This window comes from Myotis nattereri (genome assembly GCF_964212035.1).
Source record: "Myotis nattereri genome assembly, chromosome: 9".
Classification (NCBI taxonomy): Eukaryota; Metazoa; Chordata; class Mammalia; order Chiroptera; family Vespertilionidae; genus Myotis; species Myotis nattereri.
In genome coordinates, this window is record NC_138084.1 from 39,372,938 (window position 1) to 39,396,538 (window position 23,601).

Sequence of the window (23,601 nt, forward strand, 5' to 3'; positions counted from 1 at the left end):
CCCCTCCCACTCCCCCAGCAATCAGGACCGCCCTCTTCGGGGAGGAACCAGCACGTCACTAGTTTCCAGGCTGAAGCGTGGTGGTGGTAGACTGTAGGGTTCATGTGATCTGTCACGTGACAGCAGATCTGCTGAGAGACGGAATGGGACTCGGAGCCTGGTAAGCAATTAGGAGGGCCTGGGAGAAGGGGATCGTGTTGGAGGGAATACATGTTGGAGGGTGGGGAGGCCATCACAACCCAGTTCCCACTGAAACGCCCCTGCCGCCCCCGCAGCCTCCTAGGGCTCTTGGCCCTCTGCGTCGTGGGCAGATGCAGTTACAGCCCGGAGCCCGACCAGCAGCGGACGTGAGTTGATTGAGCACGACCTCCTCCTTCCCCGTATGCCCTGTCCCACACCCACTGCCCTGTTCCTAGCCTCCCTCACCCCCTTACCAGCTCCCGCTACTCACGGCAGAGTCTCACCCCCAGGTTCCCAGGCTCAGTCACCTATCATCCACCTTCATGAGCCATGCTGGGGTCTTTCCCAAGCTCTCAGCCCCTAATCCCGAACCTTCTGGGACGATTTCCCATCGCCACCCTAACCAAGGCCGTGTTCCTGACCCCACAGGCTGCCCCCAGGATGGGTGTCCCTGGGCCGTGTGGACCCTGAGGAAGAGCTGAGTCTCACCTTTGCTCTAAGACAGCAGAACCTGGAAAGACTGTCCAAACTGGTTCAGGCTGTGTCGGATCCCGGCTCTCCTCGCTACGGTGCCTGTCGGGACTAGGGCCGGGATGTGGGATGCAGTACAGGGCTGGGCTGAGCTGGGGACAGGGCAGGGCATGTCAAGGTCATGCTCTCAGTTCCTGTCAGGGGGTAATATAGGGCAGATGAAGGGCAGTGGCTCTCGTTGAAAAGTTTCTGAATGAAAAGTGAACTGAAGCTAAACTGTCCAAAACCTTTCTATCTGTGTTTGTCAGGCTAGAAACCTAAAAGCAGATGTGGTTAAGAGCACAGGCTTTCCCCTGGCTGGTGTGGCTCAGTTGGAGCATCCTCCCACCCAACTGAGAACCATCACAGGTTTGATTCCTGGTCAGGGCACATACCTAGGTTGCTTTTCAATCCCTGGTGGAAGTGCAAGGTGTGTATGGGAGCCAACCGCTTCTCTCTTTCTCGCTCTCTTTTTCTCTCTCCCTCTCCCTTTCTTCCTCTCTAAAATCAATTATTTTATTTATTTTCATCTTCACCCAAGGATATTTTTTTCCTTTGATTTTTAGAGAGAGTGGAAGGGAGGGAAGTGGGGGGAGAGAGAGAGAGGGACATAGATGTGAGAGAGACATATTGAGTGGTGTGCGCGCCCGCACGCGCACATACACACACACACACACACACACACACACACACACACACACTGACTGGAGCCAGGGATCAAAACTGCAACCCAGGTACATCCACTTTTTAAAAATATATATTTTTATGGATTTCAGAGAGGAAGGGAGAGAGAGATAGAAACATCAATTATGAGAGAATTATTGATCTGCTGCCTCTTGCACACCCCCCTCACTGTTTAAATTAAACTAGCCAGGGCCTAATTTAAAAAGAAAAAGGGCCCCTAACCGGTTTGGCACAGCATCGGCCTGCAGACTAAAGGGTCCCAGGTTCGATTACGGTCAAGGGCATGTACCTTGGTTGCGGGCACATACCCAGTAGGGAGTGTGCAGGAGGCAGCTGATCGATGTTTCTCTCTCATCGACGTTTCTAACTCTCTATCCCTCTCCCTTCCTCTCTGTAAAAAATCAATAAAATACATTTTTTTTAAAAAAAGGAAAAGAAAAAGGGCACAGGCTTTATGTTCAGATTCGGATTCAAATTATGACTCTACAAATGGAGAAGTAGCATCTAATACAGATGCTTCTTGACTTACAATGGGGGTTACATCCCAATAAACCCATCTCAAGTTGAAAATATTAAGTCAAAAATGCTTTTAATACATCATAGCTTAGTCTAGTCTGCCTTAAATATGCTCAGAACACAATATCCAAAAAATTGGTAGAGTACCAGTTGGGTACCCTCATGATCATGTGCCTGATGGGGAACTGTGGCTTCCTCCCACGGCCCAGCATCAGCAGAGAGTATCATACCACACTGCTAGCCCCAGAAAAGATAACAATTCAAAGTACAGTTTCCACAGAATGTGTGTCGGTCTTGCATCATTGTAAAGTTGAAAAATCGTAAATTGGGGGCTGTTGTACATCTAGGTGCTCACCAACTCAAGTTCCACAAATCCACTCCCATTTCCTTCTCCACTCAGATGCTGAGGCTGCCACTTCTAACTCTGAAGTAGCCTTTGGAGTAGTCCACTTCTCACCCCCCTCGTTGCCACCAACTTAGTTTATTCTCTCACGTGGCTGCTGCCCAGCCCCGTGACTCGCTTTCCTCCACCCGCCTCCCTGCTCTCCTCCACTCTCTGCTCTAAAACTGTCGATGTTTTGCTCCAAGGGTCAGGCTGGATTGTGTCCTTCCCCTGCTTGCAGCCCTTCGTGGTGGGTGGAGGACTGGGGGGGGGAGGGGGAGGAGTGGGGGAGGAGGTGGTCTCAGATGCACCCAGGAGGCGAGTACTAGTGTGCATGGCTCCATACAGGAAAACGGTGACTTGCCATCATGTTAAGCTTAAAATCAACATGTATGAAAATTTGAGCTAAATTAGATATCATCTTATAATTGGCTCTGAAAATCTCAAAGACTGTTATTGGAGATAAGCTTAAAATGGAGTTTTAATTTATGAACCTCATTTGTTGTTCATGATCATGGCAGTGCATGCTGTGGTGCAGCATTTGCAACCTAGTAGTCTTTAGGATAAATCCGTATTTCTGGCCCTGGCATACCAGTTCTCTCCAGCTCTTCTTCCCCGGGCCCCCAGTATAAGCTTTACCTGCATGCCTACCTTTGTGTTATAAAGTCCCTCAAGACCCTTCTCCAGGCTCCCAGTGTCTCCTGGTTGAGGCCCAAAAAGGGAAACTTGGAAAAGCAATGAATGAAGGCAAGAGCCTCTACTGAATCCCTGCAGGAAAATACCTGACCCTGGAGGATGTGGCTGAACTGGTCCGGCCCTCACCACTGACCCTCCGCACCGTCCAAAAATGGCTCCTGGCGGCTGGAGCCCGGAACTGCCACTCAGTGGTCACACAGGACTTTCTGACCTGCTGGATGAGTGTTCGGTGAGAGAGCATCGTTGCCCCACGGGGGGTACCAATCGTGCCACCAGGGAGACTAGCCACCCCAATGGGAGGGAGCTGAGAGCTTGCTGGAGGCTCTGGGTAAGAGCTAACGCATGGGGAGACAGCTAACTGCCCGGTGATGCTCACACGGGCGTCTCTGCTCTGTTCCATGCGTTCTGACCTCTGTTCTCTGCTCTCTGACCTCCAGACAGGCAGAGCTGCTGCTCTCTGGGTCTGAGTTTCACCGCTATGTGGGGGGACCTGCAGAGACCCACGTTGTAAGGTCCCTACGTCCCTACCAGCTCCCGAAGGCCTTGGCCTCCCATGTGGACTTTGGTAACACCCAGTGGGGTTGGTGGGGTTGGGGCAGGCAGGGCCAGGGGCTGGAGAAGTTTAGATGCCATTGGGGGGGGCGGGGGCGGGATTGGGGAGATCAGCAGTAAAGTGGAGGTTGGAGTCTAAAAGATCTCCTCAAACCTAATCTCCTTCCCACAGTTGGGGGGCTGCACCGCTTTCCCCCCACATCATCCTTGAGGCAACGCCCTGAGCCACAGGTGGCAGGGACTGTTGGCCTGCACCTGGGGGTGACCCCATCCGTGATCCGTGAGCGATACAACTTGACAGCACAAGATGTGGGCTCTGGCACAACCAACAACAGCCAAGCCTGTGCCCAGGTGAGCCAGGCAGGAGCCCCAGGGTCCTTGAAGCCTCCCCACGGAGCCTGACTGGCCAAGGGCCCGCTCTTATCCCCTATCCAAGGGGAAGGTTGGGGAGATCCTCAGTAAAGTGGGTGTTGGGGTCTAAAAGATCTCCTCAAATCTGATCTTACCACAGTGGGGGGCTAGTGTGATCTAGGATGCTATCTCTCGGTGCCATGTCCCTTGGGGCTATGTCCTCTGACCCATCTATCTGCTTTGGCTCCCTCCGTAGTTCCTGGAGCAGTATTTCCATGACTCAGACCTGGCTGAATTCATGCATCTCTTTGGTGGGAACTTTGCACACCAGGCATCCGTAGCCCAGGTGGTTGGACAACAGGGCCGGGGCCGGGCTGGGATCGAGGCCAGTCTAGATGTGGAGTACCTGATGAGTGCTGGCGCCAACATCTCCACCTGGGTCTACAGTAACCCCGGTACTATCAAGGGGATTGGTTGGTGGGAAGAGGGATAGGAATGAGTGTTGATCTTTGCTCCCCCAAGAGAATCCCGTGAACTAGAGGGAGATCCTGACAACCTCCCCACCCCCACCCCCACCCAAAAAAAATGACTGCCTTGTGCTCCCCTTCCCACAAAAAAAATCCAGGCCGGCATGAGTCACAGGAGCCCTTCCTGCAGTGGCTGCTGCTGCTCAGTAACGAGTCAGCCCTGCCACCTGTGCACACCGCGAGCTACGGAGACGACGAGGACTCCCTCAGCAGCGCCTACATCCAGAGGGTCAACACTGAGTTCATGAAGGCTGCTGCTCGGGGTCTTACCCTGCTCTTTGCCTCAGGTGACGTCCTACTGAACACTTAAACACCCCCCAACCCACCCACCCACCCGAACTGAGAGCTCTGACCCCACAGTGACCCCTGATCCTGATCTCTGACTCATCCTCTGAATTTAACAGGGGCCACTGACCTGACCTCTAAACTCTGACCTCTTGCACTAAGGACTACTAACTCTTGAATTCCTCTCCGACAGCCAAACCTACATACCAAGCTCTGACCAATTCACCTGAGTGCTAAACTTGGTCTCTCTCAGGTGACAGTGGGGCCGGGTGTTGGTCTACCTCTGGAAGACACCAGTTCCGTCCCAGCTTTCCTGCCTCCAGGTAAGCACCCCAGCTCACCACTTACCTGTGACCACCAGCCTTTCATCTGGGACCTGAGGATCTGGAACCTTTGCCTTGACCCCACCGGGTGCTCCTACGGCTCAGCCTCAGCTTTACGTGCCCCCGGTTGCTGAACTCCCCTCTTCTTCCAGTAGGTCCCAGGCCCCATGTCTCCTGAGTAGGACACAGCTCTGTGTTTCTCTTTCTCAGGTCCCAGGCATTTTAGTGGCAGGTATGGTGAGTGTTCTGTTAGGAAAAGTATGCAGTCACCTCAGCCAAGCCTTCAGGGCTCAAGACCTTAGTCATGGCCACCTACATGCTTCCCCACAGAGTCCAGCCTTTCTAGCAACCCCCAGGCCACCGCCATCCATTTTGGAGGTACCCTTAGGACCCCTAAAATCTGAGTGCCGTCTTCTGCCCTCAGCCCTTATGTGACCACGGTGGGAGGCACGTCCTTCAAGAATCCTTTCCGAGTCACGAGTGAGGTTGTTGACTACATCAGTGGCGGCGGCTTCAGCAATGTGTTCCCACGACCTTCATACCAGGTACGTGTATGTTTATGTGGGTGGATGGGAATGGAGTGGGAGAGGTCAGGAATCCCCAGTTCAGAAGACAGACTCACTCAACGATGCTTTTCAGGAGGAAGCTGTAGCCAAATTCCTGAGCTCCAGCCCCCAGTTGCCACCATCCAGTTACTTCAATGCCAGTGGACGTGCCTACCCAGATGTGGCTGCACTCTCTGATGGCTATTGGGTGGTCAGCAACCGCGTGCCTATCCCATGGGTGTCTGGCACCTCGGTGAGAATCAGCCTGGCCTCAAACCTTCAGGAACTACCCTCAGCCTGTACCCCTAAGACCTTGTGCCAGAACCCCTTCCCCAAAAATCCAATTACTTGCACCCTTGCAGGCTTCTACTCCAGTGTTTGGAGGGATCCTATCCCTGATAAATGAACACAGAATCCTCAATGGCCGCCCCCCTCTCGGCTTTCTCAACCCAAGGCTCTACCAGCAGCATGGGGCAGGACTCTTTGATGTGAGTGTGGAAGGGAGGTTGTGTGAACCTTTTCATAAGAGTATGGGGAGTGCTAAGATAAACGTTAGAGCAGTTCTGATGGGGTAGGATAGTCTCTGGGATCTGAATACAGGGTGAGGGGGTATAATCTGTCAGTATTGGTACCAGCAGGCCCAGATCTGATGCCCACCTTATCCCTAGGTAACCCGTGGCTGCCATGAGTCCTGTCTAAATGAAGAGGTGCAGGGTCAGGGTTTCTGCTCTGGCCCTGGCTGGGATCCTGTGACAGGCTGGGGAACACCCAACTTCCCAGCTTTGCTGAAGACATTAATCAACCCTTGACCCTCTCCTGGTGGAGAGGGCCTATCCCCTGCCCCACAGCTGGTAGCTTGTTTCCTTATTCTGCACTGTTGGAAGCCCTGCTGACCCCTCGCCTGTTGACTGCTGCAGACAGCTTACATCCCTAACCGTGAAGTGCTGTGAGCATGACTTGACTCCCAACCCTACCCTGCTCCATCATCTAGGTCTCCCTGCTCCGGCCTCAGGTTCCTCTACATATGCTATAACCAGTAGTGTTTGGGAGCACACCCCACCCCCCATTCCTTCTTTCTCTTTGCAACCAGGCTTTTCCCAAGGGTTGTCTACAGTCTGTGTACACGATTTTACTTTGTGTTTCCATCTCAATTCATTTCAATGAGACCTCAGTTCTCAATTTTTACTCTTCCTCCCCCGACACAGAAACAATGGTCTCCCTGCTCCTTCATCAAGTGCACTCCTCCCAATCTTTACTTTATGGCCCTCTGTCACAGTTGCCCACTCCCTTGCTTTCCTTAGCTTCTAGGGCTTAACTTCTTTCCTGACCATTCCCTCTTCCCCCTCCTCTTTCTCTGCTTCCTCATTGATGTACTTCACTACGGCATCCTTATTTAGTCGTTTGCTCTCCTCACTCTATCCATTGTCCCCTGGAACAAATCAATGACTGGCATGCACAGCCATCACCATCTTACTAAATCTGACTTTCTATCCAACAGTGATTGATACCTCAAATGCAAGATGTGCAGTTCTCAACACTTCATCTCTCTTCCTCCTTCCCAATCCTTTTATTTCTTCTTGATAAATAAATATACTATGCTTTTTCCAACCAAGCCAGAGAGCTAAGTGTCATTCTAGTCTCCCATTTCCATCACCCCCCCCTTCAATTAACAAGTCCTGCTGACTTTACCTCTTCAATGTATCTTTATCAGTCCACAAGTCCTGCCAGCTATATTTCCTATGTATAGCTAGAACTCATCTACTTCACTCCACCTCCACTGCTACTACATTAGCTTAAAGCCACGTTCTCTCCCCTTTGAATTGTAGGCTCTTGCAAAAAGTGACCTTTCTTCCTGCCCTTTCCTAAACCATCTTCCAGAGATAAAACGAAAATCACATCAAGTCATTTACTTGATTAAGACCCTTCAAAGATTATTGGATAAAGTTTAGGCTTTTTATCATGACTCACAAACCTGCCCCCTTCCTTGATATTTGTTCCTGAGGAACAAATTGTTTATCCTCCCCTACTCTTCCCTCAAATACATTCTTTCACTTTTGCTCAAGATATTCCTTGCCCTTAACACTACCCCTGACTCCCCTTTGCTTGATTGATGTCAAGGATTCTTTCCAGACTCAGTTCAGAAAGCCACCTTCTCTTGTGAACTGTTGGCTCCCTGATGCTGGTTGATTTGGGTATAGTACTAAAGGCCTAGAATTCTGAAGCCAAACCTGCTTGATTCTTGCTTCTAATACAGACTAGTGGAGAGCCTTGGGCAACTAAGTTCACCTCCCTGAGCCTTTTCCTCACATGGTAAGTGGGGATATCTATACCTGCCTCTCATAACTATCAGTGAATAATTAAATGGAATAAAGGTGATAGAGTGCCTGACACAAAAGTAGGCAGCAGATGTTCATGCCCTTCGTTTTTTGCACTGCACCCTCTGTCTACCTCCAGTATTGTAACTCCCACAAAGTATTGAAATTGCCAGTTGACCTGTTTGCCTCCCTTTCCAAGACCGGAAGTGCCTAGAGGACTAGAATCTTGTTTTACTTAACGTTGTATTCCCGGCCCCTAGCTCAGGACTGGCAAATAGGAATTAAATAAATGTTTGCTACTTCAAGAACCTCACTCTTGCACTCGCTGTGATTTTTGCATATGTTGTTTACTCGGGCTGAATACCTTCCGGTCCACAGCTGCCCTCCTTTCTCCGGGCAGCTGGCGGGGCGGGGGCTTTCCTCCTCCACGACGAACCCTAAAAGGCAGAATGAGGGAACTAGAAAGGAGGCCGACTGGCAGGGAACCGGCGGTCGAGGGGGGCCGGGCCGGGCCGGGCCGATGAGTCCAAAGTAAGGTCTTGAGGAGTCCGGCTGAATGAAGGTCCCAGCCCGTGGGAGCCTCCTCGACATTCCAGGTTCCCAACCCGGTGGAGCCGCCGGGGTCAGGCAGCGGGAGGCGAAGCTCCGAGGGCTGGGCTCCGCCCGGTCTGTGTCAGCTAGCGGGCCTTCAGGCAGCCGGTAGGCGGGGAGCCCCGCGGCCACGGCGTGGGCGGGGCCAGCGCGAGGCGTCTGACGTCATCCTGGTGTGTGCGTAGCGTGAGCGGAAGCGGAAGCGGCTCTGTTCGCCGCCTCTCCCACCGGCCCGATGAGCTGCAGCGGCTCCGGCGCGGACCCCGAGGCGGCCCCGGCCTGCGCTGCCTCGGCCCCGGGCCCGGCCTCGGCCCCCGCGGTCTCGGCCCCCTCCGCGCTGCCCGCCGGCACCGCTGCGGAGAACAAGGCCAGCCCCGTGGGGACGGCAGGGGGGCCTGGGGCTGGAGCCGCGGCCGGGGGCGCGGGACCCGTGGCGGCGCGGGCCGGGGAGCCGGCCGAGCGGCGCGGGGCGGGTGAGGGCCGGGACGGGTGAGGGGGCGGGGGCGCCCCGGGCGGGGCCCGTCGGCGGGGAAGGCCGACCCAGCCGGGCCCTGGGCCCTCCAGTCGTCACAACGCTGCTTCTCCTCCAGCTCCGGTGTCGGCGGGCGGCGCGGCGGCCCCGGATGGGGCCATGTCCAACGGGGTTTACGTGCTGCCGAGCGCGGCCAACGGAGACGTGAAGCCGGTGGTGTCCAGCACGCCGCTGGTGGACTTCCTGATGCAGCTGGAGGACTACACGCCTACGGTGGGCTTCCCGCCCGCCCTGGGCCACTGGCCCGCCGTCCCGCCAGCTTCCCGCCACACCGCCTGGGTTCCCAACGCCCGCTGCTTGTGTTTGCCCTTCTACCAGCTCTTGTGATTTCCCCTCTGCCCACACAACTGCGAGCTTCCATCGCCAGGCCTGCCCCCTGCCCTCACCTTAGCCCAGCAGGGCCCAGGGCGAGCACTGACAGGCGTCTCATTGATTTCTCAGATCCCAGATGCAGTGACTGGTTACTACCTGAACCGCGCTGGCTTTGAGGCCTCAGACCCTCGCATGTGAGTAAATTCTGGACAGGTTGGAGCTTTGGGTGCTTGTGTGGTGTTTGCTGTCCATCTTCTTATGCCAGTGTTCTCTCTCTAGAATTCGGCTCATCTCCCTAGCCGCCCAGAAATTCATCTCAGATATTGCCAACGACGCACTACAGCACTGCAAAATGAAGGGCACAGCCTCTGGCAGCTCCCGAAGCAAGAGCAAGGTGTGAGGGGAGACTCATTGAATCAGTAATTACCTCCCACAGCAGCGGAGGCTTAATTTATCCTGCAACCCCTTTGGGGGAAACTAAACTCTAGGGGAAGTAAAAAACTGACTCAGGGTCACCTCCCTGGGACCGAAATCATGATTCCTGTGTTCAGCAGGTACTCTTCCCTTTCCCCCCAGGACCGCAAGTACACTCTAACCATGGAGGACTTGACCCCTGCCCTCAGCGAGTATGGCATCAATGTGAAGAAGCCGCACTATTTCACCTGAGCCACCCAACCTATATGTACTTGTCTGCCCCCTTATCCCCACACCAGCCTGTTTTCATAATAAACTTTATTGTGACAGGTAGGGCTGATCCCTCCCATGCTGGGAGACACCGTGTGGCAAGTGACAAAGCTCTGAGCCCAGCCCCTTTTGGGGCCACAGTGCTAGGGATGGGGGCAGGGATGGGCCCCATGGCTGGGGTAGTACCATGACTGGAGGCAGGGGAGGCAACCAGAGTCCTGCTGCTTTGGGCGGTGCATTCCCCTAACTGTGTCCCACACCTCTTAAGTTTAGGTAAGGACTTTCCAGCCCTACTTGTCCTGCATCTTCTCCAGGATAGGCACAATCATGTCAAACTTGGGCCGCTTAGCAGGGTCTTCATTCATGCAGATCTTCATGAGCTTACACACATGGGGAGAAATGCCTGGTGGGATGGTAGGCCGAAGGCCTTCCAGTGCCACCTGTAAATGCAGGGAAAAACAAGGTGGGTCTCAGAACATTGAGTCCTATGTAGCGAGAGGCCTCCAGCCATCAGGACAGGATGACTGTATATTTGAACAACTGTGGGAAAAGCCCAGCCCTCTACAATTGTCACTACTACTATCACTGCCCCAACATGTGCTCTCACCTTCATTCCAATCTCCATGTTGGAGAGGTCAGCAAAGGGTACTTCGCGTGTCACCAGTTCCCATAGAAGCACTGCAAAACTCCACATGTCTGCTGAGCGTCTGTTTGTGTCTTCAGGCTTCTTCTGCAGAGCTGGAGAGATAACACTTATCTGTTCCAGCTGCCTATCCAGTCCTGTCTCTGACCCCCCTCCACTGCTACTGAGCTGCCCTTCTCTATCTCCCACATAACCTCACCTTCAGGGGCCACCCAGGCAGGTGCATACATGCGCCCAGGGCATTGGAAAGAGAACTTGACGTCAGCCATGCTGATGCGGGCAGTCATGTCCTCATCAATCTGAGGAAGAGAAGATTACTAGATAGGGGAAGGTCTGGGGGACTGAGCCAGGAGTGAAGTCGTAACCTCACCATTACACTTCGGCTATTGAGTGCATGTCGTGGGATGAGGGGCTCTAGTGTGTGTAGGAAGGCCATGCCCCTTGCCATGTCCAATGCAAACTTCACAGCCTGACTCTGGTCCACAACAAAACCTAGGAGAGGAGGCAAGAGTCAAATAGCTTGGAGAGGCTCACATACCTCCCTTCAGTGAGATCCGGCATCCCCTACTCACTGGTGCCTTCATGTAGTACGTTGTACAAGGATCCATGTGGCATCCAGTGTGTGATGAGAACCGGGTGAGGAGCAGGTGGAGCATGACAGAAACCTAGCACTGGGAGCACATTCGGATGCGAGAAAATCCTGGGAGAGGAAGAGAGTGTCCCTGGCTAAGAATAAGAGTAAAACATCTTGGGTGTTAAGTCAGGTTCCTTGGAAGCAGTAGCTTCCAGTCTAGGCCGTGCCCCACCTGAGCCGGGGACACTCCTCGTTGAAGTCCCTGCTTTTCCTTGTACTCCAGTCTCGAACCTTCAGCACCTTCATGACAATGTCATTGCCCTGCCAGCGGCCCTTCCATAGCTGAGGGACAGGTAAGGGTTAGGAGGCTTTACCTTTCAAGCCCACTAACGAGAAGAAACTTAAAAGGAGGTGCAGATGATGTAATTGGGGAGGGAGGGGCATGAAAGGCAGGGGTCACCTCTCCAGAGTGATTCTGGTTGATCTTTGTAATGAAGTGGAGTTGTTTGAACTCAATGCCGGAGTGTTTGTTCAGAGTCCCATTCCCTGAGGAAGTAAGCAGGTCAGGTACCCAGCTGGAGAAACCCAGGATTATTTCCGATTACCACCCCTTCCTCACAACTGACTCACTGGGCCGAGTGCGGGTGGTCCCCTTCCAGAATGTGTCCTTGTATGGAATACGGTTGAGATTCTGGCCCATCTTCTCTGCCCGCTCTGGGGAAGAAAGACAAACAGTCTTGGCCTCAGCTGAGGAGACAGGCAGGGACAAGACAAGAGGACACAGCTGGGGGCTGGGGGACGGACCTCGAAGCAGCTCTCTCAGGGGTGCCTTGGCTTTGTCCACAGGCATTTCTCCGTATTTGTTGCAGATGCTGACAAGGGCCCCATTAGCCACCAGGTCCTGGAATGAAAAGGTGGTTGTGATGATGGCCCCTGCCACCTCCCTGGCAATCACAACAAGAATCAGATGCAGTACAAATCCTATGAGTGTCCTGTACTCTGCAGTGCTCACAGGATAGGATGAGGACTCCAGATCTCCCACTGAGGCTCAGACTTCCCACCCATCCCAGGGCTGAGGGCCTGAGTACTTACCTCTGCCACCTGATCTTGACCCCAAAAACAGGCATAGTGCAGGGGCACATTCCCATGCTCATTGACTGCATTGATGTCAGCTTTGTACTGCAGCAGCTGGTTCCCAGGGCCAGACAACAGAAAGAAGAGGCAGAAAGCGCAGTCAGTCCCAAATGAGAGGGGTGTTGAGGCAGGTGAGGAGGGAGAAGAGTACACATACTTTCCCCAGTATGTTACAGTGCCTGTGACTGACATAGGGAACGGAGGGGATCATACACACCTTCTGTACAATATCACGGTGCCCATGACTGGCTGCCAGGTGCAAGGGTGTGTCATCCCCACGGTTCATCACATTGATTCGTGCCCCCCGCATGATCAGCATCTCAACCACAGCAGAGCGGCCCTCTCGGCAAGCCCAGTGCAAGGGGGAGAAGCCATGATCGTCCCTTTGAAGGAAGAGGCAATGGTCATTTATCTGGAGGTGGAATGCGGGCAATGGCCTTATACTGTCCCTCTGTGTACTCACCCCGAGCAACCTTGCCTCTCCAGGACTCTAATTCTCATTCACGTCAGCAGCTCCCAAAGCTGTCCAATTCAGGCTTCCCCCTGAGCTTCAAACGCAACCCTCAACAAGTCCTTAAGATTCATTGTTTTCATCAACATCTCCCTCCAGCCCTTCCCTGGCATGCCCTATCTCATTAAATGGTAGCATTCTTTATCTGGATCCTCTACATCCCTTTTGCAACATGTTGGTCCTTTCTGTTTCCCACTGCATCTTGTACATCCCCCTACTATAATACTTATAACACTGGATTGTAAAAATCCATGAATGGGCTGTCTTGTCAGATTGTAAGCTTCTTGAGAGAATGGATTGACAACGGGTTCAGTGCATGTTGGGGGTGCAGAGTCGTGGAGAAAGAATGCCACAATTCATGGGAGAGGGGGCAAACTTACTGATTGGCTCTGGTTGAAACTAAGATTTAAAAATGGAATGGAGTTTAAAAAGTTTTAGAAGGGTTTATAATGAAAATGAGAAATGCTTTTGATAAGCCATTGCTGATGAGGCAGCTATCAAACTACCACATAAAACAGGATTCCTTTATACAAACAATCCTGGGCCCAGAAACCTGAAGAAAATCAGAGTGGCTTCGTGTAGAAAGAAAACTGCTTAACTTTTTTTCCCCATGGACCTATATTTTATAAAGTAAAAGAACTGTACAAAAAAAAACACAAAACACCAGAACAATTGAGTGGGAGCAGGGCCCGCCTGACAGCCTGGGGCCATAAAAGGAAATTCCCTCAAGTCCCGGAGGCAGATCCAAGGGGCGGAGCTGGGGTTGGTCTGTGGTTTAGGCAGACTGCCTCCGGATGCCTTAGTGCTGTGGTCACTTCCTTGTGGGGGCTCTAGGCCCGGCCTGGAGCTGATCAGGGGTCTGGCCACCGCAGGCCAACCAGAAGCCCCCGATAGCTCAAGGGAGGGAGGGGGCGTGGCCTTAAACGTAATGATTTCCTTCTGCAGCTGCTTTCATCAGCTCCCAGCCAAAAGTTCCCCTGGGAGGTGGGGCTCCTCCCCCTCCCCAAAGCAATTACCACCCCTGCTTATCACCCTCAGTTTTACTTCCCAGCACTTTAATTTATGCCTTGGCTTATCACCCTCCACCCCCACCCCAGTCTATGGCCCCAAAACAGGCCTGAGCCTGAGAGCAAAAGTATGGATAGGATTCTGCCCACTGTCAGCCGCACAGTGACCTCAGGGCCAAGACTTGAATCCCAGAGGGGCCTGCAGGGAATTCATCCCAACCTCTATCCATCATGTGGCCACCTTGAGCCCTCAAAACCTATCCCCTCAAACCAACAGCCTTCCAGTTTCACTGCCACCCCTTCACTTTGGGGCAGCAGCGTCTATCTGGGTGCCACCCGCACTGGACTTCGCCTAAGCCTTTATAAAGTCACCAACAAAATAGTAACGGTGCCCACTGACTTTATTAGAGCACCCTTTAAGGAATTATATGAATGACGGAACAAGTGACTTCGAATTATGGAGAAGTAGTATAGAGCCTCATGGGAACCAATGAGCCAAGTGGGAGCCTGGATGAAGATGACAGGTGATTCTTGCCTCTCAAACCTAAAAACTAAACTCTGCCAACCTTAAAAAATTAATTTTTAAAATGAAATTGAAATCCATCATCCTGAGTCAACATCACTACTGCTTTTCTTGTCTTCCAGTCTTATCCAACCACATCTCTCATTCAACCTAGCTGGCACAAGGCCCTTCCTCGAGGTATTGAGTCTGAATCCCCACCTCTAGTGCCCAGCAGAGGGGTTGTATTTAGTACAGTTCCTTAAATGAAGGAACCCTGTGTAATCTGGATCCTTCACCTGCTTTCCTCTGCAACAGCCCTCACAGAGATCATCAGATAGATCATTAATTGTAAATTCAATGGGTACTGTAAAGTGTTTAAATTCTTTGATCTCTCAGGAGCCTATACTGATGTTGACCACTCCCCCTTCATTGGAACAGTAACTTCTCTAAGCTTAACCAGGTTTTCCTGTTTCTCCTCCGGTTGTTCCTTTTAAGTCCTGCAGGCTTCTCATCCCCTCTCCTGCACACCCATGTCTTCACGTATCATCTATACGCTAATATCTCCCAGATCTGTGTCTCCAAGTCAGACATAGCTCCTGAAACCCAGATCTGCATGACCAACAACTTGCTCAACATTTCCACTTCCCTTACTGTCACTTTAACATGTCTAGAGTGGAGCTTATCATCCTTCAATCTTGTCCATCTCAGTTAAAGGAACCACCATCTACCCAAGGGCCCAAGCCAGAACCCTCGTCATTGTCTTGGACCTTACTCACTTCCCTCACCAAGTCTTACCAATTCTTTTTTATTTATGTATTTATTTGTTTATTATTCTTTTTAAAAAAATGTCTTTCCAATTACAGTCAATATTGTTTTGTGTTAGTTTCAGGTGTATCGGCATAGTGGTTAGAGACAATCATATATTTTACAAAGTGTTCCCCCTGACGCTTTCACCAAGTCTTTACCATAAAGATTTCGGGAATCTGATCTTTCTTTTTCACCTATCCACTCTAGCCTAAGCCGCAGCCACCACGTCGGGGATGAACCAGGCAACTGCTTCTCTTCACCTTGCCACCGCCTTCCCAAAGCATCCACGATGACCCTTTACAAAGGGACAACTTCGTGCCACTCCATGGCTTTAGAGTCTAAAGCTTAGACCCTTGTCCTTAGAACAGAGACCTTACTACAGCCCAAATATCCTCGCATGACCTGGCTGACCCCTGCAGACCTTTCCGGTCTCCTGTGGTTCTCCACTTGCACCCACTGCTTCCTACCCCCCAGCCACACGAAACCGGACAACTCGGGCGCTCTCCACTCCGTCTTGCCTCCTCGCCCAGGAAGTTCCCCGAGGCTGGAAAGCTCTGCAGCCTCTGCCAATACAACTCGTACTCAGCAGTCAAGGTTCAGCTCAAACACAGCTTCCTCTGTGGAGCCCCTCTGCCCTCCCCGCCCCCCACACAGGCTGTGCTTGGCACTCATCACACTGGACAGGGGAGTCAGCCGCTCCCCCCAGAGGAGCACCCCGATCACCGAGAGGAGGGCGTCTGCCCTTCCTCGCACCCACCGGACACCTCAGCTCACCCCTGGTTGAGGTCGTTCTCCGTGTTGTCCAGCCACAGGCGAACGGCTACCGCGTTGCCCTCCCGGCACTGAGTGAAAATGTCGTCCATAGCAGCGTCCCGGCGCTCAGTCCCCTGGGTTGGGGAAGCCTGGGGACTGTGGAGAGATCCAGGGAACGGGGTGAGCCCCAAACTTTGTCCCCTGAAGTGCAGAAGTGTTCGTGTTGGGGATGGGGGTCTGGGTGCTGCGTCCCCAGTTAGTGGAGGTTTGGGAAGGAGTTCGGGGCAACGGGAGGATCCCCAACTGTGTGTCCTCGGACGTGAGAGAGGCGCGTCCGGGCGCGATAGGGGGTGCCTGGGAGTAGTCTATCTCCAGAAGGGATGTCAGGGAGCGCGCACCGGGACCCAATCCGCTAACATCTGGAGGGGGGGGGGAGGGAGTTCGGCCGCCCTATTCCCTGGGGAGGAGATCTGGGGTGCTTCCCGGGGGTGGCCCTCGTTCCGACTCGGAACTTAGGCGGAGGGAGGGGTGAGGGCGCCCTGGGGAGGGGGCACGGGTGTTCCCGCACTCACCGGGACTCGGGCTGGAGGAGCCTTCTTCGGGGAACTCCCGTCCGGCCGCGCCCGCCCCGGCCCCGCCCAGCCCCTGGCCCTCCGCTGCCCGCGCGGACCTCCCTTCCTCCCGCCTCCTTGCCCTTCTAGCCCGTCAGGGCTGAAACTCGATGGTTTTCGGCGCTGCGCCGGCCGCTCTAGCCACCCGCGCGTGCACCGCTTGGTTTCCGGCCCTGTGCGCTGGGATTCCCCGAGGCGCTCCCGGCACGTGGAGAGGCGCGGACATCCGCCGCCTCACCCCGCACCTCGCAGATGTTTGAGGAGCCGGAGTGGGCCGAGGAGGCCTCATTGGCCGCGGGCCTCCGGCCTGTAGCCTCGCGGCCTCGGCCGGCGGCAGCCTGTCCGATCAAGGTGAGTGGCCCCGCATGTCCCCTGGAGCTGTTTAAGGCCTGACGCGGATTCTCGTGGATCTCAGCGCTGGCTACGCCGCGCGCGCACTCCGCGAGTGTGAGTGTGAATGTGTGTGTGTGTGTGTGGCCGACTGAGATCGAAGGTCTGAGATCTTCCACAAGAAAATGACGTTGGAACTGAGAGTTGCTAAGCAGAACTGAGTGAAGCAAAGAGGGTTTCTTGGACAGGAAAGCATGTGCAAAGGTCCTGGGTCAAGAGACCATGCATGTCCTACGAGGGTCACACACACAGAAATAATCCGTGTCCATGGAGCACAGAGAATGCGAGGGGAAGCCATTGAAGTCGGAGAGGTAAGTTAGTGGTTTTGCATATTTTAAGGATAGACAGAAGCCCATGGAGCGGTTTTATAGGGCAAGGATTCCTTCAGAATTGCAGTGTGGAGACGACTTGAGCGAGAGCGAGGGAATGACAGTGAAGGAAGGGTTGCCTGTACAAAGGTGGTGTGGAGGGGCTACTAAGCACCCCCCAGTTAAGTGCCTGGGCTGAGACTGCCGGGCGGGACTTCAATCCCGAAGGCCCCCCAGACAATAGACCTTCTCCTTTAAGCTTCTGCTGATGTGAAGGCAGCAGTCCTTTTCAGGCTCCTCCTACTCTCTGTGAGCTTCCAGCATAGAATCTGCCTGCTTTATGCCTCCTCTTCATTCCCGCAGCCCATTGCTCTGATCCAGGCCACTGGTCCCCCTGTCGGCTGCGTGTCTCCTTCAGTCCTCTCTGCTGCGGCTAGAGTCGTCTTAAACAGGTGTCGCTCTTGTCAGAAACCTTCTACCTTTTACCAGCTGGAGGCAAACACCTGAGCCGGAGGGTTGGAACTCCTGGTCTCTGGCCTTGGTCCTGTTGCTTGTGGCTTTACCACATTCCTCTGGGGAACCCCAGTGCCTCCTCTGAACATTGAAGAGAGTGGTTTCTCTGTCTTCCAGCCTCCCAAAGGTGGGGGTGACAACTTGAAAGTTCTTCGGGGTCTGACATGCTTCGTGACAAGCTCGTTAACTGGGAATAATCCAGATACTTTTGCCAGTGTTTGAATCAGGTCCCTATCTCTCCCTTCTCGTTTCCCAGGTCCCATCCATTCTCCTCGTCCCTGCTTTCATCCCTTCTTTTTTACATATGTATATGTTTATTGATTTCAGAGAGGAATGGAGAGGGAGAGAGAGATAGGAACATCAATGATTAGAGAGAATCATTGATTGTCTGCCTCCTGCACACCTGCTACTGGGGATTGAGCCTGCAACCTGGCCATGTGCCCTGGACTGGAATAGGGCCCAGGACCCTTCAGTCCACAGGCCCACGCTCTACCCACTGAGCCAAACCTGCTTTCATCCCTTCTTTCTCCTCCAGGGCTCCAAGCGCCGACAGCTCTTGGCCACACTACGGGCCCTCGAGGCAGCATCTCTTTCCCAACAGCTCCCCAGCCTACCTGGCAGTGACTCTGAGGAGGAGGAAGTGGTGGAAAGGAAAAAGAAACGCCCCAAAAAGGCCTCATTGGCCAGTGTTTCTACTGCAGTAGAGGAGAAAAGGAAGAAGCAGCATCAAAAACAAGGCCTACCTGGCAGTGACTCTGAGGAAAAGGAAGTAAAGAAGAAGAAGTGCCGCAAAAGGGCTCTTGAAAGTGATTCTGCTGCAGAAAAAAAAAGAAAGGGGAAATGCCAGAAACAGGCGCCTTCCAACCCTGCCCAGCACCTGGACAGTGTTGACCCAACAGGTATTAGTGGATGCATATGTGTGTGGGGGACAGGGAGGGGGGTCGTCTGGTCTTGCATTGACCGGGGTTACTTCCCATCATCAGGTGTGAGGTTGGGCAGTTAGAAGTGCTTTCATCCAGGCCACAGTCTCTGTTTGGCCAGGATGAATTTGCCGAGCCTCTGAGTTCAGTGGATCTTGCCCCAACTATGCCTTCCTATCTTCCCCCGACAGGTCCCAAAGCTTGGAGGAGTAGTGCTACAGGTGACCCATCCAAGCCAAGCTCTGTGGCCACTTCCCCCCAAACGCCCCACGCCTTGAGTCGCAAGCAGTGGCGGAACCGGCAGAAGAACAAGCGTAGACACAAGAACAAGTTTCGGCCACCTCAGCCGCCAGACCCAGCCAAAGTCACAGCCCCCACAGAGGAGACAGAGGTGCCTCCTGCCCCCACTCAAGATGACCATGAGGCTCGGGCAGGAGCTCTGCGGGCCCGCATGGCACAGCGGCTGGATGGTGCTCGATTTCGCTACCTCAATGAACAGCTGTACTCAGGGCCCAGCAGTGCTGCACAACGCCTCTTCCAGGAAGACCCCGAGGCCTTCCTCCTCTACCACCGCGGCTTCCAGAGCCAAGTCAAGAAGTGGCCGCTACAGCCAGTGGACCGCATCGCCAGGGATCTTCGCCAGCGGTGAATGGGGTTGGGCACTGTGAAAACCGATGTTGGTCGATCATGGGCTCAGACTAGACCAGTGAGTGATCCCTCCCCTCCACTCCCAGGCCTGCGTCCCTGGTGGTAGCTGACTTTGGCTGCGGGGACTGCCGCCTGGCTTCAAGTATCCGGAACCCGGTGCACTGCTTTGACTTGGCCTCTCTGGACCCCAGGGTCACTGTATGTGACATGGCCCAGGTAAACCCCTGTATCCCTCTCTGTGTCTGGCCTGTGTTCTAAGCCCAGCCTGCATGTGCTAATCTCTAACACTCCCTCTTTCCTCCCTGCCCACACCCCCATCCTGGTGTCCAACCTACCACTCGCTGCTGGCCTTCTCCTCCCCAAATTGTGCGCCTCATACACCACCCCCACTACCCACAGGTGCCTCTGGAGGATGAGTGTGTAGATGTGGCTGTGTTCTGCCTTTCGCTGATGGGAACCAACATCAGGGACTTCCTAGAGGAGGCAAATCGAGTGCTGAAGCCCGGGTAAGAGCCTCAGGACACAGGTGCATGTACATGTGCACATGCGTGTGTCTGCACTTACACAGAACTTTCCATTCTTCTCAGGGGTCTCCTGAAAGTGGCTGAAGTTAGCAGCCGCTTTGAAGATGTTCGGGCCTTTTTGGGAGCCGTGACCAAACTGGGCTTCAAGATCATCTCCAAGGTGAGGGCCCAAGAAGTCTGTCCCTGTGTTTGTCTCATGTGGCCCTTTTCAGGGTAATGGTGTTCAGGAAGAAGGTCATGGGCACAGACATTTGCTTCTTGAAGGCACGACTCATGGGAGAGCCCTGGGAAGCTTTCTGAGCAAGGGTGGGACATAGACGGAGGTGTTTTTTTAAAGAATGGGGTGAGGAATTGGGGCTCACTGGGTCTTTTCTGCCCCTAGGACCTGACCAACAGCCACTTCTTCTTGTTTGATTTTGAAAAGACTGGGCCCCCTCGAGTGGGGCCCAAGGCTCAACTCTCAGGCCTGAAGCTTCAGCCATGTCTCTATAAGCGCAGGTGACCTCTGAACCCCGCCTTGAAGGGGGAGGCAAGTCTTGAACTCCGTTGTCAGAACTCCAAAGACTAAAACCAGCCAGGCTGTGACCCAGGACCGGTACCACCCTTCCTCTATCCCACGAACGAAGTGTGATGAAACCCCTGGTTCAGCCCCGCTCTGCTAAAGGATTCTTGGTTGCAAGAAGCATAAAATCACTCAGGCTGGCTAAAGAATAAGGAGTTTATGGTGAGAACACAGGGATATCTGGGAATTATGGATCCCCTAGGTGTCATGGAAAGTAGATTATTTGGAATTCAAGGCATCTCTGGGTTTGACTCTTTTTTTCTGTCTCTTAGAGCCACATGGGCTTTCTGTCCTGGTGTCTCCATTCTCTCTTCTGATCTTCTGTCTGCAGACCAGCTTCCTCTGCTTACTCATAGCCGCTGCTCCCTCACCTTTGGTCTGCTTCTTGGCTCTGGACAACGAGTAGCCCATCAACATCCTGGCTCATACAACAAACTGGGTTTCTGAGTCAGGACCGTTGGATTATCTCTGCACTAAACACTTCTTTCCCCTCTAGTCTCATCTCCACCTTTGGGGCTACATGACCCAAACACGCCCAGCATCTGTTGTTGTCCTGTGGGCCCCTAGTGTGTGTCTGGCTGAGAGCACAGATTTTAGAATCAGGTGGGCCTGGCTGAGCCATTTAATTTTTGAATGTCACATTCCTCATTTAGAAAATGGTAGAATTCCTGTCTCATGGATTGTTGTGGGCCAACTGAGGAGATCTATAGCCAGGGCTGGGTACTGAGGAGGTGCTCAGTAAACTACAGATGTAGCTTATTGTGTGTTGTCAGCCTCATTCTCTAAAGACCTCCGGACTGGGTTGGAAGTTGGAGGGTAAAAAATAGATTTGTTCTATTCCTCTTCATGAGGAAGATTCAGAGAACTCAATATAGGCCTTTCAAAGGGCTCATTTAATAAGATATTTAGAGATTCTTGATAGATTCTGAGCCATCCTTGGAGAGTGGTGGTGAGGGAGTTGGGTCTTTTCATCAATCACCATCAGTTAATGCCACATTGGGGTGGGGCATTGGGCTGTTTGTTGGCAGATGGGTCTGTCGTTTCTGCCTAACACTAGGTCCAGATCAGCAAGTCCTAGGAAAAGCTATAGGCAAGGAAGGATAGTGCTGGAGAAGATGAACTGGGTTGATACGTCTTCGGTGGCTCCTAAAAGGAATCTTCCATGAGCCCGGGCATAGACACACAACCTCTTGTACCTACTTCCAAGAAACACAAGTTTCAGGGCTCTGAGCCAGTTGGATGCCTCCAGAAGGGGATGGAAGCTTTGAGGCAGGCTGTTGGCCAGAGGGAATGTGTGGAGGCGGGGCTGTGAACCATTCGGCAAACACTGCACAGAGCCATGCATGTGCTCTTCTCTCTGCTGAATACTTGGCTGACTGGCAAAGCCTTACTCCTGCCTCCAAACAACCTACATGCTTTTTAGTCCATCACACCCAAAGCAGAATGAGTGTCTTAGCTGCACTCAGAGTACTACCTGAAGAGTGCAGCTCGGCATTTAAACGCTTCATTGTGATAGCTGTGTGTGTTAGGCTGCAGTCTTTTCAAGTTACATTGATCTTGGTATTCCCAGAGCTTGTCACTTGAATGACAGGGTCCAGTTGAGTGGGATTGATGGGGGCAGGAGTGTTGCAGGAACCCCCATTTGGGGCACAAGATAAGGCCACTGTGATGATGGAAGAAGTGGGCAAATGGGAGAAATTCAGTAGATAGGATTGGTAAATATTAAGGGTTGATGAGAGAGGAATCTGAAGTGAGTCTGGTTTCTGGCTTGTACAACTGGGTGAGTTGGCGATGACATTCAAAGTGTTGGGTTTTAAGTCCCTCTGATGTTCACTTGGAAGCAGGACATACAAACCTCAGGAGAGCCCTAGCTGGTGTTGCTCAGTGTTTGGAGTGTTGGCCCGAGTGCACCAAAGGGTCTTTGAGTTTGATTCCCGGTCAAGGGCATGTACCTGGGCTGTAGCTGTAGGAGGCAACCAGTTGATGTGTGTCTCTCTCCTCACTGTTTCTCTCTACCTCCCTCCCTCCCACTCTCTGAAGACCAATGGAAAAAATATCCTCAGGTGAGGATTAACAAACAAAACAAAAGTCTCAGGAGAGGTCTGTGCTAGGGATTTGGGAATCGGCAGCCCAGAGGTAAGAATTAAAGTCTTAGGAACAGGTAAGGTATCCAGAGTAAGACAATGAAAAGAGAAAATGGCTCAGAATAGAACTGAGGAGCATTTAGGGGATGGGTAACTGGAAATGAACCAGTAAGAGTGGCAAGATGAAAAGGTTGGGCCAGAGATGGAGGAGTAAATCCAGGAGAGTGGATTGTTTTTATTTTATTTTATTATTATTTTTTTAATATATTTTATTGATTTTTCACAGAGAGGAAAAGAGAGGGGTAGAGAGTTAGAAACATCGATGAGAGAGAAACATCGATCAGCTGCCTCCTGCACACCTCATACTGGGGATGTGCCTGCAACTAACATACATGCCCTTGGCCGGAATCGAACCTGGGACCCTTCAGTCCGCAGGCCGACGCTCTATCCACTGAGCCAAACCGGTTAGGGCAAGTGGATTGTTTTTAATATGCTTTTTAAATTGATTTTAGGGAGAGGAAGGGAGAAGGAGAGAGAGATAGAAACATTGATGGAGAGAGAAATATTGATTAGTTGCCTCTGCACACCCCCTACCAGGGATTAAAGCCCACAACCAACCCGGGTATGTGTCTGACGACCTGTTGGTGCATGGGACTAGATTCAACCAACGGAGTTACATTGGCCAGGGCAAGAGAGTGGTTTTTTTGTTTGTTTTTTTAAATATATTTTATTGATTTTTTACAGAGAGGAAGGGAGAGAGATAGAGAGTTAGAACATCGATGAAAGAGAAACATCGATCAGCTGCCTCCTGCACATCTCCCACTGGGGATGTGCCCGCAACCCAGGTACATGCCCTTGACCGGAATCGAACCTGGGACCTTTCAGTCCGCAGGTCGAAGCTCTATCCACTGAGCCAAACCGGTTTCAGCAAGAGAGTGGTTTTTGTTTTGTTTTTAATATGGAAGGAATGGGAAGGTTGTCAGCTGTCAATTGCTGTTGAGAAGTCTATTAAGATGAGAAATCAGATGGTGGTGGGATGAGGACTGCTGAGTAATGTTGAGAGCCTTTTTGAACGTATACTAGTATAGGTATTATTCATGAGTTTATAGTTATACAATCAGGACA

The 23,601-nt window shown here is 52.6% G+C and overlaps 4 protein-coding genes across 5 annotated transcripts; 3 read left to right on the forward strand and 1 right to left on the reverse strand.

The window, feature by feature from the left end:
- The first annotated feature begins 120 nt into the window (after window positions 1-120).
- On the forward strand, window positions 121-8,179 carry TPP1 (tripeptidyl peptidase 1). The gene is made up of 13 exons (XM_081098100.1): window positions 121-160; window positions 276-347; window positions 610-749; window positions 3,047-3,197; window positions 3,406-3,533; window positions 3,693-3,871; window positions 4,128-4,326; window positions 4,497-4,685; window positions 4,937-5,006; window positions 5,431-5,551; window positions 5,646-5,804; window positions 5,914-6,039; window positions 6,220-8,179. The coding sequence occupies exons 1-13, from the start codon at window positions 144-146 to the stop codon at window positions 6,358-6,360; spliced, it is 1,692 nt and encodes a 563-aa protein (XP_080954226.1). The 5' UTR covers window positions 121-143; the 3' UTR covers window positions 6,361-8,179.
- A 479-nt stretch (window positions 8,180-8,658) lies between these two features.
- Window positions 8,659-10,048, forward strand: TAF10 (TATA-box binding protein associated factor 10). The gene is made up of 5 exons (XM_081099015.1): window positions 8,659-8,930; window positions 9,048-9,202; window positions 9,431-9,495; window positions 9,581-9,695; window positions 9,878-10,048. Exons 1-5 carry the CDS (start codon window positions 8,693-8,695, stop codon window positions 9,965-9,967), a joined length of 663 nt encoding a protein of 220 aa, XP_080955141.1. The 5' UTR covers window positions 8,659-8,692; the 3' UTR covers window positions 9,968-10,048.
- On the reverse strand, window positions 10,017-16,546 carry ILK (integrin linked kinase). Its single transcript, XM_081099014.1, has 13 exons — window positions 16,489-16,546; window positions 15,938-16,072; window positions 12,554-12,719; window positions 12,295-12,390; window positions 12,007-12,103; window positions 11,833-11,916; window positions 11,663-11,748; window positions 11,435-11,544; window positions 11,201-11,328; window positions 10,999-11,120; window positions 10,828-10,927; window positions 10,593-10,723; window positions 10,017-10,425 (listed from the first exon to the last, which is right to left on the reverse strand). Exons 2-13 carry the CDS (start codon window positions 16,024-16,026, stop codon window positions 10,276-10,278), a joined length of 1,359 nt encoding a protein of 452 aa, XP_080955140.1. The 5' UTR covers window positions 16,027-16,072; window positions 16,489-16,546; the 3' UTR covers window positions 10,017-10,275.
- On the forward strand, window positions 15,885-21,150 carry RRP8 (ribosomal RNA processing 8). 2 transcript variants are annotated; one of them, XR_013996411.1, is made up of 8 exons: window positions 15,885-16,878; window positions 18,274-18,637; window positions 18,850-19,303; window positions 19,393-19,522; window positions 19,706-19,812; window positions 19,894-19,990; window positions 20,213-20,554; window positions 20,665-21,150. XR_013996411.1 is itself a non-coding variant. In XM_081099013.1 (7 exons), exons 1-7 carry the CDS (start codon window positions 16,780-16,782, stop codon window positions 20,330-20,332), a joined length of 1,371 nt encoding a protein of 456 aa, XP_080955139.1. In that variant the 5' UTR covers window positions 15,885-16,779; the 3' UTR covers window positions 20,333-20,629. The 2 variants fall into 2 exon arrangements, 1 of the variants encoding a protein (XP_080955139.1); XM_081099013.1 differs by lacking the exon at window positions 20,665-21,150 and having other exon boundaries at window positions 20,213-20,629.
- The last annotated feature ends 2,451 nt before the right edge of the window (window positions 21,151-23,601 follow it).

Bases quoted from the DNA above. Each gene is read 5' to 3' on its own strand.
- TAF10 (XM_081099015.1), top strand. From the start codon at position 8,693: ATGAGCTGCAGCGGCTCCGGCGCGGACCCCGAGGCGGCCCCGGCCTGC. The intron at 9,203-9,430 runs GTGGGCTTCCCG...TTGATTTCTCAG, and splicing joins TGGAGGACTACACGCCTACG to ATCCCAGATGCAGTGACTGG. The intron at 9,696-9,877 runs GTGTGAGGGGAG...CTTTCCCCCCAG, and splicing joins GCTCCCGAAGCAAGAGCAAG to GACCGCAAGTACACTCTAAC.
- TPP1 (XM_081098100.1), top strand. The intron at 3,872-4,127 runs GTGAGCCAGGCA...CTCCCTCCGTAG, and splicing joins ACAGCCAAGCCTGTGCCCAG to TTCCTGGAGCAGTATTTCCA. The intron at 6,040-6,219 runs GTGAGTGTGGAA...CCTTATCCCTAG, and splicing joins ATGGGGCAGGACTCTTTGAT to GTAACCCGTGGCTGCCATGA.
- ILK (XM_081099014.1), bottom strand. From the start codon at position 16,026: ATGGACGACATTTTCACTCAGTGCCGGGAGGGCAACGCGGTAGCCGTT. The intron at 12,720-15,937 runs GTGAGCTGAGGT...CTTCCTTCAAAG, and splicing joins GAGAACGACCTCAACCAGGG to GGACGATCATGGCTTCTCCC. The intron at 10,928-10,998 runs GTGAGGTTACGA...TCTCTTCCTCAG, and splicing joins TCAATAGCCGAAGTGTAATG to ATTGATGAGGACATGACTGC.
- RRP8 (XM_081099013.1), top strand. From the start codon at position 16,780: ATGTTTGAGGAGCCGGAGTGGGCCGAGGAGGCCTCATTGGCCGCGGGC. The intron at 19,523-19,705 runs GTAAACCCCTGT...CACTACCCACAG, and splicing joins CTGTATGTGACATGGCCCAG to GTGCCTCTGGAGGATGAGTG. The intron at 19,991-20,212 runs GTGAGGGCCCAA...TTCTGCCCCTAG, and splicing joins GCTTCAAGATCATCTCCAAG to GACCTGACCAACAGCCACTT.